The following is an 18,884-nucleotide window of genomic DNA, read 5'->3' on the forward strand; positions in this document are numbered from 1 at the left end:
TGCGCCTGGGTTCCAGGGGTGGGGCTCACCCTGGAGTTCAAGGCTCCATGGCCTTTCCAGACCACTGTTTGGAGAAAGCAGGGGTTACCTTCAGCCTCTCTTAGCCCTGCAGCTCACTGTCTCTGCCTCCTTCTCCTGATAGCTTCCTATGAGGACCGTGTCACCTTCTCACCGAGTGGCATCACCTTCAGTTCTGTGACCCGGAAAGACACTGGGCTGTATACGTGTATGGTCTCCGAGCGGGGTGGCAACAGCTACGGGGAGGTCAACGTTCAGCTCACTGTGCTTGGTATGTGCCAGCGACTTCCTGTGGGACTGCAGTCCGTTGCCTTTCTAAACCCAGTAACAGCCTCTGCTGAACTTTGGAGAGAGGCATTCAGAGTCACAGTACCCCAACCTTAAGCCCCTGGTTAGGTGTAAACTATGGGCAAAAGGGTGGGTGCCTAGAGCTGATTGGGGGGTGTGACAACCTAGTTTGTTACCCTTCAGTCTTGCATCCCTCCTTGCCCTTGAGTTTACCTTCTCTCCCTCCCCAGTGCCTCCATCCAAGCCTACAATCAGTGTCCCCTCCTCTGCCACCATTGGGAACCGAGCCGTGCTGGTCTGCTCAGAACAAGATGGTTCCCCACCCTCTGAATACTCCTGGTTCAAGGATGGGGTAGTAATGCCTTTGGATCCCAAGAACACCCGTGCCTTCAGCAATTCTTCCTACACCCTCAATCAGAAGTCAGGGGAACTGGTATGGAACAGGATGGGCTGAAGGATGGGCGAGTGGGCATGGTTATTCAGAACCCCAGCAGCGGGGGAGGACAAATGAACACCAAGGTGAACTTGGAATTAGGAATTAGGGGTGGGGATATAAAAAGATAGCTCCTTAACTTCTTCAAGGGGAAAGCTAATTTATTTTCATCCCTTCAGATCTTTGATCCTGTGACAGCCTCTGATACTGGCGAGTACTCTTGTCAGGCACAGAATGGGTTTGGGAAACCCATGAAGTCAGATGATGTCCGCATGGAGGCTGGTGAGTGAGCACGTGGCAGGGGCCTGAGCTTCAAGCTGGTCTGCCGTATGGCCCGCCGTCTGCAGCACTGACCATCCAGGTGTCTGACCTCTGTCTGTGTCTTGCAGTGGAGCCGAACGTAGGGGGTATCGTGGCAGCTGTCCTTGTAACACTGATTCTTCTTGGACTCTTGATTTTTGGCATCTGGTTTGCCTATAGCCGAGGATATTTTGAAAGTAAGTATTTCCTTGAAAGCTTTTTTTTTTTTTTCTGTTGTTGTTTTGAGGTAGGGTCTCACTCTAGCCCAAGCTGACCTGGAATTCACTATGTAGTCTCAGGGTGGCCTCAAACTCATGGCGATCCTCCTACCTCTGTCTCCTGAGTGCTGGGATACAAGGCGTGTGCTACCACGCCCGGCTGTGGTTGTGTGTTTTTGTTGCTGCTTTTGTTTATTTGTTTTATTTTCTGAGACCGTCACACTGTGCAATCCAGGGTGGCCTTGAACTAAAGTGGTCCTTCTGCCTCAGTTTCCCAAATGCTACATTACAGACATGTCCCACCACACCTGGTTAGGTGCTCTTTTCGGTTATCCCCAGTCCAGGGCAAGGGTTGTGGGTATCATCTGGAGACAGACCCTGGTATTGTGCCCATGTGCTGGCACTCCTCCCAGGGAGCACAGATGTTTGGATCTTGACAAAGCCAAGTACCATGTATGACCTCTATCTTCTGGGCCTTGCTGTGTTCTGTTCTGCCAGTACCCATGGTCTCCTTGTTTTTCTCTTTTAGGAACAAAGAAAGGGTGAGTGAGGTGCTGATCCAGGGTTCTTCAAGGACACGGACAGGGATGTGTGTGGTTTGAAGCTGAGACGGGCCCCAAACGGGGGTGGGTGTGTTGGCCTTGGAGATAGAAGCAACCATCTTAGAGAGAGTGACTGGGCTTGCACTCCTGTGTACCCTGGCTTTCTCCTCTCTGCTCCCAGCTTCCTACTGAGCACTCTTGAGCCTATGTAAAGCCCTCAGGCCTGACCCTAAAAGTTGGCCAGGTGCGGGACTGAGCACGTCTTTCTTTGGCTTGTCCGCAGGACTTCTACGAGTAAGAAAGTGATTTACAGCCAGCACAGTGCGCGAAGTGAGGTGAGTGTGCCTGGCCTGGGGGCGAGGCCTTCTAGTTCCAGTGGGTGGATTTTCTAGCCTATGTTTATGTGTTTAGGGGTTTACTGGTAAAAGAAGACTCTAGAGGTGACTGGATATTTTCTTTCCTAGGGGGAATTCAAACAGACCTCATCGTTCCTGGTGTGACCTGTTGTGGCTCAGCTCCTGGCCTTTACCCGCCTTCCGTAGGTGCTATCCGGCTCCAGCCCCTGTTGTCTGTAGTTTCACAGGACGTCTTAATGATCATCTAGACCCCACAGGACCCCTCACTTTTCTTTTAGCTAGAATGTGATTTTAATAACATCGGTGACTGCACCTGCCTCTTTCCTACCACTGCTGCCGGGCCTGAGACTGCTTAAATTTGTCACTCCCCATCGCTCCGAGGAACCGGGTAGGAGCCCCGTGTGTGCCTGCTGACGTCTCTTCTAAGTGGACAGCAAGAATGCCAGGGCTCCCTGGAATCCAGAGCCACTGCCTGGCTCTAGTGGCTTTTGAATAAGGATTTCAAGCCTGACTCCCCAGCTCTCGTCTCCCCTGATGGAAGCCGCTTATCAGCTGTCCTAGAGTGGGGACTAAAGAAAGGTGTGGCTGCAGTGTTAGGTGAAGACATCAGCCTTCAGTCTCTGGAGCCCACCCTCGTTCTCTCTCCCCATGAAATGTGCTCCCGGGATCCTCCTGCTTCGTCCTCCTGGATACAAGCAGACTGTCGTTGTGGCTGTGGTGGGAAGGTGGGAGAGTTTAGTCAACTGTCAGAAGACTTGTAGTGAAAAAGATTTAAACCACTGATCTGGAAAAGAAAAGAAAGCCAGAGCTGGTAGCTGTCTGTCACTCTTCCCTTGGCTGGAACAACTGGACAGACCCTAAGATGTCTGCAGGACTGTGGGGAATGTGTGTTAGTCTTGGCTCTTAGCTGGGCTGTGTGTGTGCGTGCGTGAGTGTATGCATGCACGTGTGTGTGTGTGTGTGTGTGTGTGTGTGTGTGTGTTCTTAGCTGTATGCTGAAAGTGAGTGTTGTGTTAAAGGGCTTCTTACCCTTGGTGAAATTGTGTTTCTGTGTGTTTGTGTTCACCAGATGTTGCTGGAAATAAAAAACTTGATTTGTCAAAGCTTCTTTTTGTGGAGAGTAGGGGAAAGTAAGGTCTTTGAGGGATCCTGTGTGGGCTCTTTTGTTAAAACTGGAAGATGGCCAGGCGTGGTGGCACATGCCTTTAATCTCAGCACTCAGGAAGCAGAAGTAGGAGGATCACTGTGAGTTTGAGGCCACCCTGAGACGACATAGTGAATTCCAGGTCAGCCTGAGCTAGAATGAGACCCTATCCTGAAAAACCAAAAAATAAAACAAAAACCTGGAAGATGCCTTAAGGCTCTGTGTTGCAGTCAGGTTCGCATTGCTGGTAGAAGTCACCCAACCAAGAGCAGCTTGTGGGAGAAAGAGGTTTATTTTGGCTTACAGGCTCAAGGGGAAGCCCCATGATGGCAGGGAAAATGATGGCATGAGCAGAGGGTGGACATCATCACCCCCTGGCCAATATAAGGTGGACCATAGCAACAGGAGAGTGTGCCAAACACTGGCAAGGAGAAACTGGCTATAATACCCATTAACCCCCCCCCCCAAACAATGCACCCCATCCAGGAGGTTTTAATTTCCAATTGCCATCAGCTGGGAACCTAGCATACAGAACATCTAAGTTTATGGGGGACACCTAGGTCAAACCATCACACCCTGCTTCCCAGGACTTTACCTTGTTGATCTTGGGTCTTAACTCAAGGTAAAGTTTCCAGACTTCAGTCCCTCATGGGCAGGTTGAAGTGGTGGTATACTTTGTTCTATTTGATTGGTCAATCAAGTGAGAAAGTCCCACCCATCTGCCTGTGGGTACATTAATGAACTTCCTTAAGGCTAAAAGAAAAGCTGCTACTAAGACGGATTTCACAGGTGCTATGAAGGATTCTAGGGTCTGGAGAGATGTCTTAGTGGTTAAGGCACTTGTCTGAAAAGCCTAAGGACCCAGGTTCAATTTCCTAGGACCCGCATAAGCCAGATGCATAAGATGGTACATATGTCTGGAGTTTGTCTGCAGTGGCTAGAGGCCCTGGCACCCACCCACCCCCGTCTCAAATAATAAAAAGAAGGATGTTAGAAAGCAAGGTTCAGGAGAAGCTACTTGGAGACAGGAGCAGGATAGATGTGTTTGTCATTGCTCTTTTCCTCCCCATTTGGATTCTTTCTCTCTTTTTTGTCTTTTTGAGGTAGGGTCTCACTCTAGCCCAGGCTGACCGGGAATTCACTATGTAGTCTCAGGGTGGCCTTGAACTCACAGCAATCCTCCTATCTTTGCCTCCCCAGTGCTGGAATTAAAGACATGCACCACCACATTTGGATATTTTTCTGCCTTAAATTTCTCTTTGCCATCTACTACAGCCCCCCCCCCCCCCAATCTATTCACTAGCAAGAGGACAAACATAGCATCCTCCAGTTTTTTTTTTTTTTTATAGTGAAAAAAAAGGTGTATTTAGAATTAACCAGCTGGATCCAGTTTAGATGATCCCAATTTTATTGGCAACATCCAAAGCATCATAATCGGGAGCCAGCCGAACATAGGCCTTCTTCTCTCCATCAGGCCTGATCAGGGTGTTGACTTTGGCCACATCAATGTCATAGAGTTTCTTCACAGCCTGTTTGATCTGATGCTTGTTAGCCTTAACATCCACAATGAACACTAGGGTGTTGTTGTCTTCTATCTTCTTCATGGCCGACTCAGTGGTCAGGGGGAACTTGATGATGGCATAGTGGTCAAGCTTGTTTCTCCTGGGGGCGCTCTTCCGAGGGTATTTAGGCTGCCTCCGGAGGCGCAATGTCTTGGGTCGCCGAAAGGTGGGTGACGTGCGGATCTTTTTCTTTTTGTGGCTGTGGACGCCTTTCAGCACGGCCTTCTTGGCTTTCAGGGCCTTTGCTTTGGCTTCAGCTTTGGGAGGGGCAGGAGCTTCCTTCTTCGCTTTCGGCGCCATCTTGGCGAAAAGGCATCCTCCAGTTTTGATTTTACACATTTTTTTCTGGTTATACTATGCCACTTTGCCATATTATGTTTGCTTATCTAAAATCCCTTAGCAGGCCAGGTGCGGTGATGCACACTTTTAATTCCAGCACTGGGGTGGCAGAGGTAGAAGGATCTCTGTGAGTTCAAGGCCACCCTGAGACTACATAGTGAATTCCAGGTCAGGCTGAACTAGAGCGAGACCCTACCTTGGGGTGGGGGGAGCCCTTAGCAGAACTGTTTTCTGTCAAGGAAAAACAAAAGCAACCGAAAAGTAAGCAATCACTTAATGATCATGCATCAGTAAAAATAAAACATTCCAAAGTCTAGTGTGGTGGTACACACCTTTAATCCCAGCACTTGGGAGGCTTACGTAGGAGGATTGCCAATGAATTTGAGGCCACCCAGTAACTACAGAGTGAATTCCAAGCCAGCCTGGGCTGGAGTGAGACTCTACCTTGGAGAAAAAAAAAAAAAAAAAGGCCGGACAGGTGACTTAGTGGTTAAGGTGCTTGTCTGCAAAACCTAATGACACTGGTTTGATTCCCCAGTATCCATATAAAGCCAAATGCACAAGGTTGTGCATGCATCTGGAGTTGAGCTTATAACAACCCTTTGGGTTTGGGAAATACCCTGTCTGCTTTCATTTTACAATGTTAGAACTAATTTTTGTAATAAATGTTTATTCACGTTGATTCTGTCTAAATCTCGAAGTTCTGTAGCAAGAGACTAGAGACTCCAAAAGTGACTTGGACATTCAAAATCTTCCTGGTAGTAAGAGATGTCTTTTCTTTTCTTCTTTCTTTCTTTTTTAAAATTTTTTAAAAATTATTATTTATTTGACAGAGAAAGAGGGAGAGAGACGGAGGGAGAGAATGGACGCGTCAGGGCCTCCAGCCATTGCAAACGCTCCAGATGCATGAGCCCCCTTGTGCATCTGGCTAACATGGGTCCTGGGGAGTTGAACCTGGGTCCTTTGGCCTTGTAGGCAAATGCCTTAACTGATAAGCCAGCCCTCTTTTTCATTTTTAAAAATTTATTTGAAAGCAGAAAGCCGGGCGTGGTGGTGCACACCTTTAATCCCAGCACTCAGGAGGCAGAGGTAGGAGGATCGCCATGAATTCGAGGCCATCCTGAAACTACATAATGAATTCCAGGTCAGCCTGGGCCAGAGTGAGACCCTACCTCAAAAAGCAAAAAAAAAAAAAAAAAAAAAAACACCCAAAAAACAAAACAAACAAACAAACAAAAAAAAAACAGAGGTAGAAGAAAAACAGTGAGAATGGGCACTTGAGGGCCTCCAGCCACTGCAAACGAACTCCAGACATATGCACCACCTTCTGCATCTCACTTTACATGGGTACTGGGGAATTGAACCTGGACTGTTTGGCTTTGCAGGCAAGTGCCTTAACTTCTGAGCCATTTTCCAGCCCACAAGGCGTCTTTCTGTAAGTCTGAGAGCTATATTAACTTCTGTACCATTTTTCCAGCCCACGAGATGTCTTTCTGTAAATCGGAGAGCTACATTTCTTTTAAATATTTTATTTGTATACTTGAGAGAAAGAATGGACACACCAGAGCATTTAGCCACTGTAAAATGAACTCCAGGCACCTGCACCACCTTTTGCATCTGGCTTACATGGATCCTGAGGAATTGAACCTGGGTCCTTTGGCTTTATAGGCAAATACCTTAGCTGCTAAGCCATCTCTTCAGCCTTTTTTTTTTTTTGTTTTATTTTTGAGGCAGTCTCACTCCAGCCCTGGCTGACCTAAACCTCACTCTAGCTCCAGGCTGGCCTCAAACTTACGGCAATCCTCTTACCTCAGTAATCCCCGAGTACTAGGATGAAAAGCATGGGCTACCATGCTCTGCTCACTCACTTTCTCTCGCTTTAATATTTTTATTTATTTGAGAAAGAAAGGGAATGGGCGTGCCAGGGCCTCCAGCCACTGCAAAACGAACTCCAGATGCATGTGCCACCTTGTGTATCTGGCAAACTAGGTCCTGGGGAATCAAACCAGGGTCCTTTCCTTTTTCAGTGAAATGCCTTAACTGCTAAGCCATCCCTCCAGCCCTACTTTTTCCCTCAATTTTTTTTTTTTTTTAAACTATGGGGAATTTTGAAGTTGGATGAATCCATTGCATTTTTTTAATTGTTATTTATTTATTTTTTATTTATTTATTTGAGAGTGACAGACACAAAGAGAAAGACAGATAGAGGGAGAGAGAGAGAGAATGGGCGCGCCAGGGCTTCCAGCCTCTGCAAACGAACTCCAGACGCGTGCGCCCCCTTGTGCATCTGGCTAACATGGGACCTGGGGAACCGAGCCTCGAACCAGGGTCCTTAGGCTTCACAGGCAAGCGCTTTAACTGCTAAGCCATCTTTCCAGCCCTCCCTCAATTTTTATTAACATTTTCCATGATTATAAAAAATATCCCATGGTAATACCCTCCCTTCCCCCTGACTTTCCAATTTGAAATTCCATTCTTCATCATATCCCCTCCCCATCTCAATCAGTCTCTCTTTTATTTTGATGACATGATCTTTTCCTCCTCTTATGATAGTCTTGTGTAGGTAGTGTCAGGCACTATGAGGTCATGGTTATCCAGGCCATTTTATGTCTGGAGGGAGCACGTTGTAAGGAGTCCTACTCTTCCTTTGGCTCTTATATTCTTTCAGCCACTTTCACATTAGACCCTGAGCCTTGGAAGGTGTGATCGAGATGTTGCTCAGTACTCCAGTCACTTCTTTCCAGCACTATGATACCTTCTGAGTCATCCCAAGGTCACAGCCATCTGAAAAGAGAAGATTCTCTACCCAAAGTGAGAGTAGCATTAATATAAGGGTATAAATATTAAGAGAAGGGCTAACTTGGCACTGTGAGAAGCATAGTATATACATTTTTCTAGACATCAGCAGATGTTACACTCATAGGGCTCATGACTACCCCTGTTTTAAGTTTTCAGTATCAGGGATATATTTCCCCCATGGAGCGGGCCTCCAGTCCAATTGAAGGGCAGTTGGTTTCCACCATGACAAATGTGCCACTATTGCACCCATTGGCTCATTTGGCCTGGCTGGCCAATTATAAGGCTTGCAGTATCCACTGTTGAGTATTTTCACTGGTGGTATCTCTTTCTCCCATTGAACTACATGCAGAATGGGTTCTTCCAGCTTTCTGTCAGCAGGTCTACATGGAGGAGGTTATCAGCTCAGTTCCAGCAGGATTTCTCAGTGGCCTTGCGCCCCAATATGTGGAGTCTTCAGCAATAGGGTCTTACCATCTATTCCTGGTGGGAAACCAAGGGCCTCGGCAATGGCCTATAATGTTTTGGGGGCATCAGGGACCTCCCTGGCCAACAACTCACTGGAGGTATCCCATCCCTGGCACTGAAAATTTTCTAACAATGATTTATGGCTCCTGAGTGTTCCATTGTCCCAAACTGGAGGATTCCATATGATTTATTTGTATCCACTTAGATTTTGATGAGCCCTCCCTCTACCTTTCCTTTACTCAATCTCTTCCCCTGACCTCACTTTGGGCCTTTTCATCCCCATTAATCTATTCTTCTACTTACATATATACAGTGCCAACCTATTAAATACCCTCCTCCCTTCCTTTCTCTTGCCTTTTTATCTCCTTTTTAACTTACTGGCCTCTGCTACTAAGTATTTTCTTTCTCATGCAGAAGCCCAGTCATCTGTAGCTAGGATCCACATATGAGGGAGAACATGTGGCGCTTGGCTTTCTGGGCCTGGGTTACCTCACTTAGTATAATCCTTTCCAGATCCATCCATTTTTCTGCAAATTTCATAACTTCATTTTTCTTTACTGCTGAATAGAACTCCATTGTATAAATGTGCCACATCTTCATTATCCACTCATCAGCTGAGGGACCTCTAGGCTGGTTCCATTTCCCAGCTATTATAAATTGAGCAGCAATAAACATGGTTGAGCATGTACTTCTAAGGAAATGGGATGAGTCCTTCGGATATATGCCTAGGAGTGCTATAGCTGGGTCATATGGTAGATCAATCTTTAGCTGTTTTAGGAACCTCCACACTGATTTCCACAATGGCTAGACCAGATTGCATTCCCACCAACAGTGTAGAAGGGTTCCTCATTTTCCACATCCCTGCCAGCATTTATGATCATTTGTTTTCATGATGGTAGCCAATCTGACAGGAGTGAGATGGAATCTCAATGTAGTTTTAATCTGCATTTCCCTGATGAATAGGGATGTAGAACATTTTTTAGATGCTTATATACCATCCGTATTTCTTCTTTTGAGAAATCTCTATTTAGCTCCATAGCCCATTTTTTAATTGGCTTGTTTGACTTCTTATTGTTTAACTTTCTGAGTTTTTTGTATATCCTAGGTATTAATCTTCAGATTAATTAATTAGTCAATTAATTAATCTATCAGATATGTAGCTGGCAAAGATTTTTTCCCATTCTGTAGGTTGCCTCTTTGCTTTATTCAGTGTCCTTTGCAGTACAAAATTCTTTGTAATTTCACGATGTCCCAGTGGTTAATCTGTGGTTTTATTGCCTGAGCAATTGGGGCTATATTCAGAAAGTCTTTGCCAACACCAATATGTTGAAGGGTTTCCCCTACTTTTTCCTCTAGCAATTTCAGAGTTTCAGGTCTGATGTTAAGGTCTTTAGGTCATTTGGATTTAATTTGTGTGCATGGAGAGAGAGAAGAATCTATTTTCATCCTTCTTCAGATACATATCCAGTTTTCCCAGCACCATTTGCTGAAGAGGCTGTCTTTTCTCCAGTGAATATTTTTGGCATTTTTATCAACTATCAGTGGCTATAGCTACTTGGACTTATGTCTGGGTCCTCTATTCTGTTCCATTGATCTACATACCTGCTTTTGTGCCAGTACCATGTTGTTTTGGTTACTATGGCTCTGTAGTATAGGTTAAAATCAGGTATGGTGATACTTCCCGCCTTATTTTTGTTGCTCAGTATTGTTTTAGATATTTGAGGGTTTTTGTGATTCCAAATGAATTTTTGGATTTTCTTTTCTACTTCTGTGAAGAATGTCTTTGGAATTTTGATGGGGATTGCATTAAATGTGTACATTGCTTTTGGTAAGACTGCTATTTTCACAATATTGATTCTTCCAATCCAGGATCAAGGGATGTCTTTCCATTTCCTAGTGTCTTCTGCAATGTCTCGCTTGAGTGTTTTATAGTTTTCATTGTGGTGATCCTTTACTTCCTTGGTGCAGGTAGGTAGTGCTGAGGGAAGAACCAGGCCTGCTGGTTCCTCCCTAGGGGTTCAGGGGATGATGAGCGTCAGATGACCCAGACCTCTCCTGGCCACTGGAGGAAAACACTGAATCGGGAGTCTTTTTGATGTAGGAACTCACAGAAATAATTCGCTTTATTGCAGTGCGCAGTTGCCTATATCATGTTGGGGACGAAGGCAGGGATTTTAGAATGGGGGCAGAGGTAAGGGCCAATAGTAAACTTTTAACTGTTGAAATGGTAATTACAATTGCCACGCGGAGGTGGCAGGCCAGAAGCCATTAGGCCTCTTGTTGAGTCCTAGCTGGCCAGAGACAGGTCAGCAAACTTTAGCTAGGCTCAGGAAGTTCCACTAAGCCTCACACCTGGGCCTTTAAGAGCCCAACACCTTGGTTAGGTTTATTCCAAGGTACTTTATTTTCTTTGATGCAATTGTGAATAGGAGTGATTCTCTGATTTCATCCTCTGTATGTTTGTTGTTAGCATATAGGAATGCTACTGATTTCTGTGTATTTATTTTGTATCCTGCTACATGGCTGTAGGTGTTTATCAGCTCTAACAGTTTGCTGGTAGAGTCTTTAGGGTCCTTTATATATAGAATCATGTCATCTGCAAATAATGATAACTTGATTTCTTCCTTTCTAATTTATATCCCTTTTGTGTGTGTCTCTTGCCTTATTGCTATGGCTAAGACTTCCAGTACTATATTAAGTAAAAGTGGGGACAGTGGACACCCTTGTCTTGCTCCTGATTTTAGTGGAAAAGGTTCCAGTTTTTCCCCATTTAGTGATAAAGTTGGCTGTAGGCTTGTCATAAATAGCCTTTATTATATTGAGATATGTTCCTTTTATTCCCAGTCTCTGTAGAACTTTTATCATGAAGAGATGTTGGATTTTGTCAAACGCTTTCTCTGTGTCTAATGAGATGATCATATGATTTTTGTCCTCCAGTCCATTTATATAATGTATTACATTTATTGGTTTGCGTATGTTGAACCATCCCTGCATCTCAGGGATAAAGCCTACTTGGTCAGGGTGAATGATCTTTCTGATATATTCTTGTATTCTGTTTGCCAATATTTAGTTGAGAATTTTTGCATCTATGTTCATGAGGGAGATTGGTCTGTAATTTTCTTTTTTTTGTTCTATCTTTGACTGGTTTTGGTATCAGGGTGATGCTGGCTTCATAGAAGGAATTTGGTAGGATTCCTTCTTTTTCTATTTTATAGAAAACCTTAAGAAGCAATGGTGTTAGTTCTTCCCTGAAGGTCTTGTAAAATGCAGCAGTGAATCCATCAGGGCCTAGACTTTTTTTAGTTAGGAGATTTTTGATAACTGCTTGGATCTTCCTGCTTGTTATAGGTCTATTTAAGTGATTAATCTCATCTTGAATTAATTTAGGTAGGTCTATAAATCAAGGAAATCATCTATTTCTTTCACATTTTCATAGTTTTTGGAGTATATACTTTGATAGTATGTCCCTGTGATTTTTTTGAATTTCTCTGGCATCTGTTGTGATGTTACCATGTTCATCTCTAATTTTATCAATTTATGTCTCTTCTCTCTTTCTTTTGATCAGATTTGCTAAAGGTTTATCAATCTTGTTTATCCTTTCAAAGAACCAACTCTTTGTTTCATTGATTCTTTGGATTGTTTGTTTGTATTTCATTAATTTCTGCCCTAATCTTTATTATTTCTTCCCATCTACTGATTTTTGCTTTGCCTTGTTCTTCTTTTTCCAAGGCTTTAAGGTTAACCATTAGGTTGTTTACTTGAGACCTTTCTAATTTCTTATTATAGGCACTTAAAGCTATAAATTTATCTCTTAGGACTGCCTTCATTGTGTCCCAGAGATTTTGTTATGTTGTGTTCTCATTATCATTTGACTCTATGAATTTTTTGATTTTCTTCTTGATTTCTTCATTGACCCATTCATCATTTAGTAGTGTGTTATTTAATTTCCATGATTTTGTGTATGCTCTATAGCCTTTCTTGCTATTGATTTGTAGTTTGATTTCACTGTGGTCAGATAGAATGCAAGGAATTATTTCAATTTTCCTGTATTTGTTAAGATTTGCTTTGTGTCTTAATATATGGTCTATTTTAGAGAATGTTCCATGTGCTGCTGAAAAGAACATATATTCTGCAGCATTTGGATGAAATGTCCTGTAGATATCTGTTAGGTCCATTCCTTCTATGACCTCACTTAGTTCAGATGCCTCTCTGTTTATTTTTTTCCAGGATGACCTGTCAATTGATGAGTGGGGTGTTGAAGTCATCCATTAACACTGTGTTTGGTGTTATCTGTGACCTTAGTTCTAATAGCATTTGTTTGATGAATTTGGGGCCCCCCAGGTTAGGTGCATATATGTTTAAGATTGTAATGTCCTCCTGTTGGAGGGTGCCTTTAATCAATATATAGTGACCTTCCTTATGTTTCTTAACTAATGTTGGACTGAAGTCTACCTTGTCAGATATTAGAATAGCAACCCCTGCTTGTTTTCTAGGCCCATTTACTTGAAACACCATTTTCCAACCTTTCACCCTAAGATAGTGTTTATCCTTTGTAGAAAGGTGAGTTTCTTGGAGGCAACAAATTGAAGGATCCTGCTTTTTAACCCATTCTGCGAACCTATGCCTTTTGGTTGGGGCATTGAGACCATTGATATTAAGAGATAATATTGAAAGGTGTGTATTCATTTTTGCCATTTTTTTGTAGTTCTTCTGGTTTTAATTTTGCTGTCTTGTGTTAACTAGTATTTGAGTATTGTTTGTTTTTTTCTGGCTCCTTATATGTGTGCTTTTCTTTCTCTTCAGATTGGAGGATTCTTTCAAGTGTTTTCTGTAGAGCTGGTTTTGTCTTCAAATACTCCTTTATCTTGCTTTTGTTGTGGAATGTCCTTATTTCTCTGTCTATTTGAATGGATAGTTTTGCAGGATAAAGTAACCTTGGTTGACAGTTGTTATTTTTCAGAACTTGGAATATATCACTCCATGCCCTTCCGGCTTTTAAAGTTTGCGTTGAGTAATCTGCTGTAATCCTGATAGGCTTGCCTTTGTAGGTAACTTGATTTTTCTCTCTGAGTGCTTTCAATATTTTTTCTTTGGTTTGTGTGTTTGGTACTTTGATTATAATATGGCGAGGAGAGGTTCTATCCAGGTTTTTTCTGGTTGGTGTCCTAAATGATTCCTGTATCTGCATTGGCACCTCTTTCCTAATTTGGGGAAAGTTTTCTTCTATGATTTTGTTGAAAACGTCTTCTATGTCTTTGGAGTGAAATTCTTCTACTATGTCCTGAGTTATTATGCTTGATCTTTTCATAGTGTTCCAAATATCTTGAAATTCCCACTCATACTTTTCTATTAGTTTGTCTTTCTCTTTGTTGGACTGTATTAGATCTTCCACCTGGTCTTCTAGTTTAGATATTCTGTCTTTTCCTTCATCCATTCTACTGGTGAGCTTTTCTACAGAGTTTTTTATTTCATTACTGTGTTCTTCATTGCTAGTAATTCTGACTGATTTTTCTTTATTATTTCTATTTCCTTATTTATGTCTAATATTGAACTCTTTATTTCATTAAATTGGTGTCCTGTGTTTTCTTTGATTCCTTTGATTTCTTTGATTCCTTCTTTTTTTTTAATTTTTAAATTTTTATTAACATTTTCCATGATTATAAAAAAAATCCCATGGTAATTCCCTCTCCTTTTATTTCTTCTTTGACTTTTTTGAACATATTTATTATGATTCTTTTGAAATCTTTCTCAGGCATTTCCTTTAACTCGTTCTCACTGGAGGTCATTTCTGATTTTTTGGTGGATTTATATTGTCTTGATTTTTGGTGTTTCTTGTGTTATAATGTATATATTTTTGCATCTTGGATTATTTAATGATTGAATTTTCTAGTTAGCTGGGTATTATTAGATGTATCAGACAATCTGATGTTACATAACTTCAGGATAGGAGCTTTGGCATTAGGTGTGGCTCTCAAGACTCTTAAAGTATCTACAAAAGTGACCCTTAGGTGTTGGGTTTGCCTGCTATGAGAGTATTCAAGTAGGCTGAGTGGAACAAAATACAGGCAGATTCTAAAATTTAACTAAACAATGCATACTTTCAAGGAAAAACAGCTCAGCGTATTTATCCAAAGTAGGTATTATGACAACCAGATCCTCTTAACTGTCCCTTAGGGTGTGTGATACCCCACCCACACCCTTAATCCTGACAACAAGCAGGTTACGATTTCTGATCTGTTGAGGGTTCCATGTCAGCTTGTGACCAGGTGAGCCCCTTCCCTGGTGTAATTCCAGTTACCTCTGCTCCTGCTAGTGTCCAGCTGTGGGTTCAAGCTGGCCTGGCCGGTCGGAGACTGCTGCTCTCTTTGCTGGACGTGGGCACTTCCGGTGGGGGAGGGGAGGAGCCGCAGCTGCTCTGGTTCTCTAGCGGTTCTTCTACCTTGTGATCTGCTCCTCTGTTGTTCACTGCCGCTCTGCCTTCACGTTTCTCGAGTTTGCAGAGCGCCAGTGGGAGTGGAAGCTCCCGCACCTGGCTTTTCCTGCGGCTCAAGCCGAGCCTGACAGCTTTCTGGTGCTGCTGCCGCTGCCGCGGTTGGCGGACTTGCCAGAGCTTCTGCCGGCCTCTGCGGGCTCTGGATGCTCTGGATCTCTCCTACTTCCCTGCTGCCATTTCAATTTCCTATACACCTCACTTTTTAGTAAAAGTGTGTATTTTGCTGAGTTGTTTTTTTTTTAGCTTTTTCTCCCCTGGGCTGCTTTGGCGTGGTACATACGCTGCCATCTTAACCGCCCTATTTTTTTTTAAAGTTTTTGTTTTATGTTTATTTATTTATTTCCACGTGACAGACAGAGAAAGAAGCAGAGAGAGAGAGAATGGGCGCGCCAGGGCCTCCAGCCATTGCAAACGAACTCCAGACGCGTGCACCCCCTGTGCATCTGGCTAACGTGGGACCTGGGGAATCGAGCCTCAAACCGGGGTCCTTAGGCTTCACAGGCAAGCGCTTAACCGCCAAGCCATCTCTCCAGCCCTGTTTTTGATACAGGATCTCACTTTATAGCTCTGGCTTCCCTAAAGCTTCCTGCGTAGAACCAACTGGCCTCAAAAATTTTAGGCGAATCCTACTGCCTCTGCCTCCTGGGTGCTGGGATTACAGACACATGCCTTGTGTCAGGTGAAATTTTTCTTCTAAGTAAACATTAGTTACTGGACATTATTGCTAACCCTGTTTCAAAGGCACAGAAATGCCAAGGAACGTGCCTGTGTTCACACTGAGTTGTGTCTCTGGCCCTGGGTAGAGATGACTTTCTAAACCACCAGGAAGATTATAAGATTATTGTCTAGCTGTAGGCTCTTTGGTAAAGAACAAAGACTACCATTGTCCCTGCCTTTAAGAGTTAATCTGGTTGGGCCTGCCAATCACATGAGCAGGAAACCTCCCCTCAGGAAAGTTCTAGCTACTTGAATAAAAGTATCAAGGACAGGAATTATAGCTCATTAGAGCACTTGCCTGCCAAGTGCAGAACTCCAGGTTCAGTCTCCAGTACTGCCCACCCCGTCAGCCTGTAATCCTAGCATTTGAGAGATAGAGGCAGGAGGATCTCTACCGTAGGCTACATGAGATCTTGTCTCAAAAAACAATAAGCCAGGAATGGTGGCACACGCCTTTTATCCCAGCACTCAGAAGGCAGAGTAGGAGGATGGCTGTGAGTTCAAGTCCACCCTGAAACTACGTAGTGAGTTCCAGGTCAGTCTGACCTAGAGTGAGACCCTACCTCAAAAAAAAATAAATAAAATAAATAAATAAAAAATATATATATATAAGAAGAAAGTATTCATGGGGGCTGGAGACATGGCTTAGCAGTTAAGTGCTTGCCTGTGAAGGATCCTGGTTCGAGGCTTGATTCCCCAGGACCCATGTAAGCCGATGCACAAGGTGGTGCATGCCTCTGGAGTTCGTTTGCAGTGGCTGGAGGCCCTGATGTGCCCATTCTCTCTCTCTCTCTCTTTCTCTCTGTTGCTCTCAAATACATAAATAAAATTAAGCAAAAAGAAAATATTCACCTCATAAAGGAGTAAAGGCTGGTGTAACCCTTGGCCATTGCCTGTTCTTTATAAGTGTTTTTCTCCACAGTGAGCCCTTTGGTCATTGCCCATGCAGGCTTGTCATGTATATTCTTCTCTAAATTCATCCTATCATGAACAGACAGGATCTTGGACCAGAGGACAGGCCACACCAAGGTCCTAATAATAAGCTTCCTTTTTTTGGTAGGGTTTCACTCTATTGCAGGCTGACCTGGAATTCACTCTTGTATTCTCAGGGTAGCCTCAAACTCATGACGATCCTCTTACCTCTGTCTCCCCAGTGCTGGGACTAAAGGCATCCACCACCATGCCCAGCTCCGCCCCCTTTTTTTGAAGTAGAGTCTCACTCCAGCCCAGGTTGACCTGGAATTCATTATGTAGTCCCAGGCTGTCCTTGAACTCACAGCAATCCTCCTAGCCTCTGCCTCCCGAGTGCCATATTTCCCTATGCTGAATGCAGCAGTACTTTGGCCATCCTGATAGCAGGATATTTCCCTATTCTGTTTCTGTGTCCTTACCTAAGAAGGCAAGTAATGTATGTGGCAAACTCCACCTTCCCTGGCCCCATGTTAGGCAAATGCTCTCTCACTGAGCCATACCTCCAGCCCTCTGAAGAACACTGTTACATCAAGTATTGCCTAGGTGACTAACTGGATTTTCCCCACCCTAATCCTGTTTGCCTTTGATGATAGGATGTCTCCTAGACCAGAAGTTTCTCTTTTAGTGGGCTAACTGAATGTCACTAGTCACTGGCTGCATCTAAGGTCATTCTTTGATCTGTATGTTAAGTGCCATGCCCTCTAGTACCATAATAGTTGATAAGTGTCATGGCAATGACTAGAAAGCAGCATAAATTGCTCATTCTCAGAAAACATGAATATCCCCTTTTTTTAGCCTAGCCCCCACCCCTCCTTTTTTGTTTTAGAATTTTTGGTTTGTTTATGTATTGCTTTATTTCTTTGAGACCAGGTCTTTAAAAATACAAGCCACAGTACCAGGGAGATGGCTTTGATTTGAGTTCCTAGTACCTATGTAGAGCCAGATGCACAAAGTGGCGTATGTTTCTGGAGTTTATCTGTAGAGGCACTAGGCCCTGGCAAACCCATTCTCTCTGTCTCCCTGTCTCTCTCTCTCTTTGTAAATAAATATTTAAAAAAAGGCCAGGCTGGACAGATGGCTTAGCGATTAAGGCTCTTCCCTGCAAAGCCAAAGGTCCCAGGTTTGATTCCCCAGAACCCACATAAGCCAGATGCACAAGGTGGCACACGTGTCTGGAGTTCATTTATAGTGGCTGGATGCCCTGGTATACCCATTCTCTCTCTACCTCTCTCTGCCTCTTGATCTCCCACACCCAAATAAATATATATATTTTAAAAGCCATAGGTCGGCCTGAGAAACCTACCTCAGAAACAACACCACCAAAAAAAAAATCAAGTCTGAGCTGACCTTGGACTCACTTACCTGAATATGACCTTGAACTGATCCTCCTACTGCCAGCTACCTCCTAAATACTGGGATTATAGGTGCGCCACCATTCCTAGATTTCTCATTTTCCTTCCCTTTTTCTTCTCCCTCCTCTCCATTTTTTTAAAAATTTGTTTTGAGATAGGGTCTCACTATGTAACGCTAGCAGGCTTGTAACTTCCTGTGTAGGCTGGCCTTGAACTTGCAGTGATCTGCCTCTGCCTCAGCAGTGCTGGGATTACAGTGTATTCCACACACCTGGCCCTCCATTTCTTTTGCTGTAAAATCTCCTGACCCTCAAGGGCTAAGAACACTCTCTACCCAAAGCGAGAGCAGCATGAATATAAGGGGCTATGGCTCAGTGGCTAAGTTGCTTCCTGTGCTTGCATGAGGGTCTGAGACTGCCAGAGTTCAAATTTTCAGATCCCACAAACCAGCTCAGTGTGACCATCCATGCCTCAAACCCTAGCTCCACAGCAGAACAGAGAGCTTAGTCCCTGCAAGCTCCGGAATCAGAAAAAGGAGACTCCCACTCCAAAAACTAGACCACCAGATAGACCAAGGGAGCTGCGGCCCTGGTGTTCTCTCACACAAGCAACAAGTGGGGTGGAGCTGGGCATGGTGGCACATTCCTTTAATCCCAGCACTCAGGAAGCAGAGGTAGGAGGATGTCTATATAGTGAATTCCAGGTCAGCCTGGGCTAGAGCTAGACCCGACCTGGAAAAAACAACAACAACAACAACAAACAAACAAAAAAAAGTGGGATGGGGGCTGGAGAGATGGCTTTGCGGTTAAGGCTTAAAGCGCTTGCCAGCAAAGCCAAAGGATTAAGATCTGGCATAGCAACCACGACGCTCATGGATACTAGAGAC

At 43.9% G+C, this 18,884-nt stretch overlaps 2 protein-coding genes across 2 annotated transcripts in view; one reads left to right on the forward strand and one right to left on the reverse strand.

The window, feature by feature from the left end:
• The window catches only part of F11r (F11 receptor), a 28,606-nt gene extending 25,348 nt beyond the window's left edge, over window positions 1-3,258 (forward strand). Inside the window, exons 4-10 of the mRNA XM_004671175.3 lie at window positions 143-289; window positions 537-739; window positions 919-1,021; window positions 1,129-1,236; window positions 1,787-1,799; window positions 2,083-2,134; window positions 2,264-3,258. Of these exons, the coding sequence (XP_004671232.2) occupies window positions 143-289; window positions 537-739; window positions 919-1,021; window positions 1,129-1,236; window positions 1,787-1,799; window positions 2,083-2,134; window positions 2,264-2,299 (662 nt within the window). The 3' untranslated portion in view covers window positions 2,300-3,258. The remainder of the gene's footprint in view (window positions 1-142; window positions 290-536; window positions 740-918; window positions 1,022-1,128; window positions 1,237-1,786; window positions 1,800-2,082; window positions 2,135-2,263) is intronic.
• A 1,371-nt stretch (window positions 3,259-4,629) lies between these two features.
• LOC123454693 (60S ribosomal protein L23a) lies at window positions 4,630-5,190 on the reverse strand. The gene has a single exon (XM_045133545.1). The coding sequence runs from the start codon at window positions 5,159-5,161 to the stop codon at window positions 4,691-4,693; it is 471 nt and encodes a 156-aa protein (XP_044989480.1). The 5' UTR covers window positions 5,162-5,190; the 3' UTR covers window positions 4,630-4,690.
• Window positions 5,191-18,884: the final 13,694 nt, after the last annotated feature.

The sequence above is a fragment of the Jaculus jaculus genome, chromosome 1 (genome assembly GCF_020740685.1).
Source record: "Jaculus jaculus isolate mJacJac1 chromosome 1, mJacJac1.mat.Y.cur, whole genome shotgun sequence".
In the NCBI taxonomy this organism is placed as follows: Eukaryota; Metazoa; Chordata; class Mammalia; order Rodentia; family Dipodidae; genus Jaculus; species Jaculus jaculus.

What these genes read in the sequence shown, in the direction of transcription:
- LOC123454693 (XM_045133545.1), bottom strand. Translation starts at nt 5,161, where the DNA reads ATGGCGCCGAAAGCGAAGAAGGAAGCTCCTGCCCCTCCCAAAGCTGAA.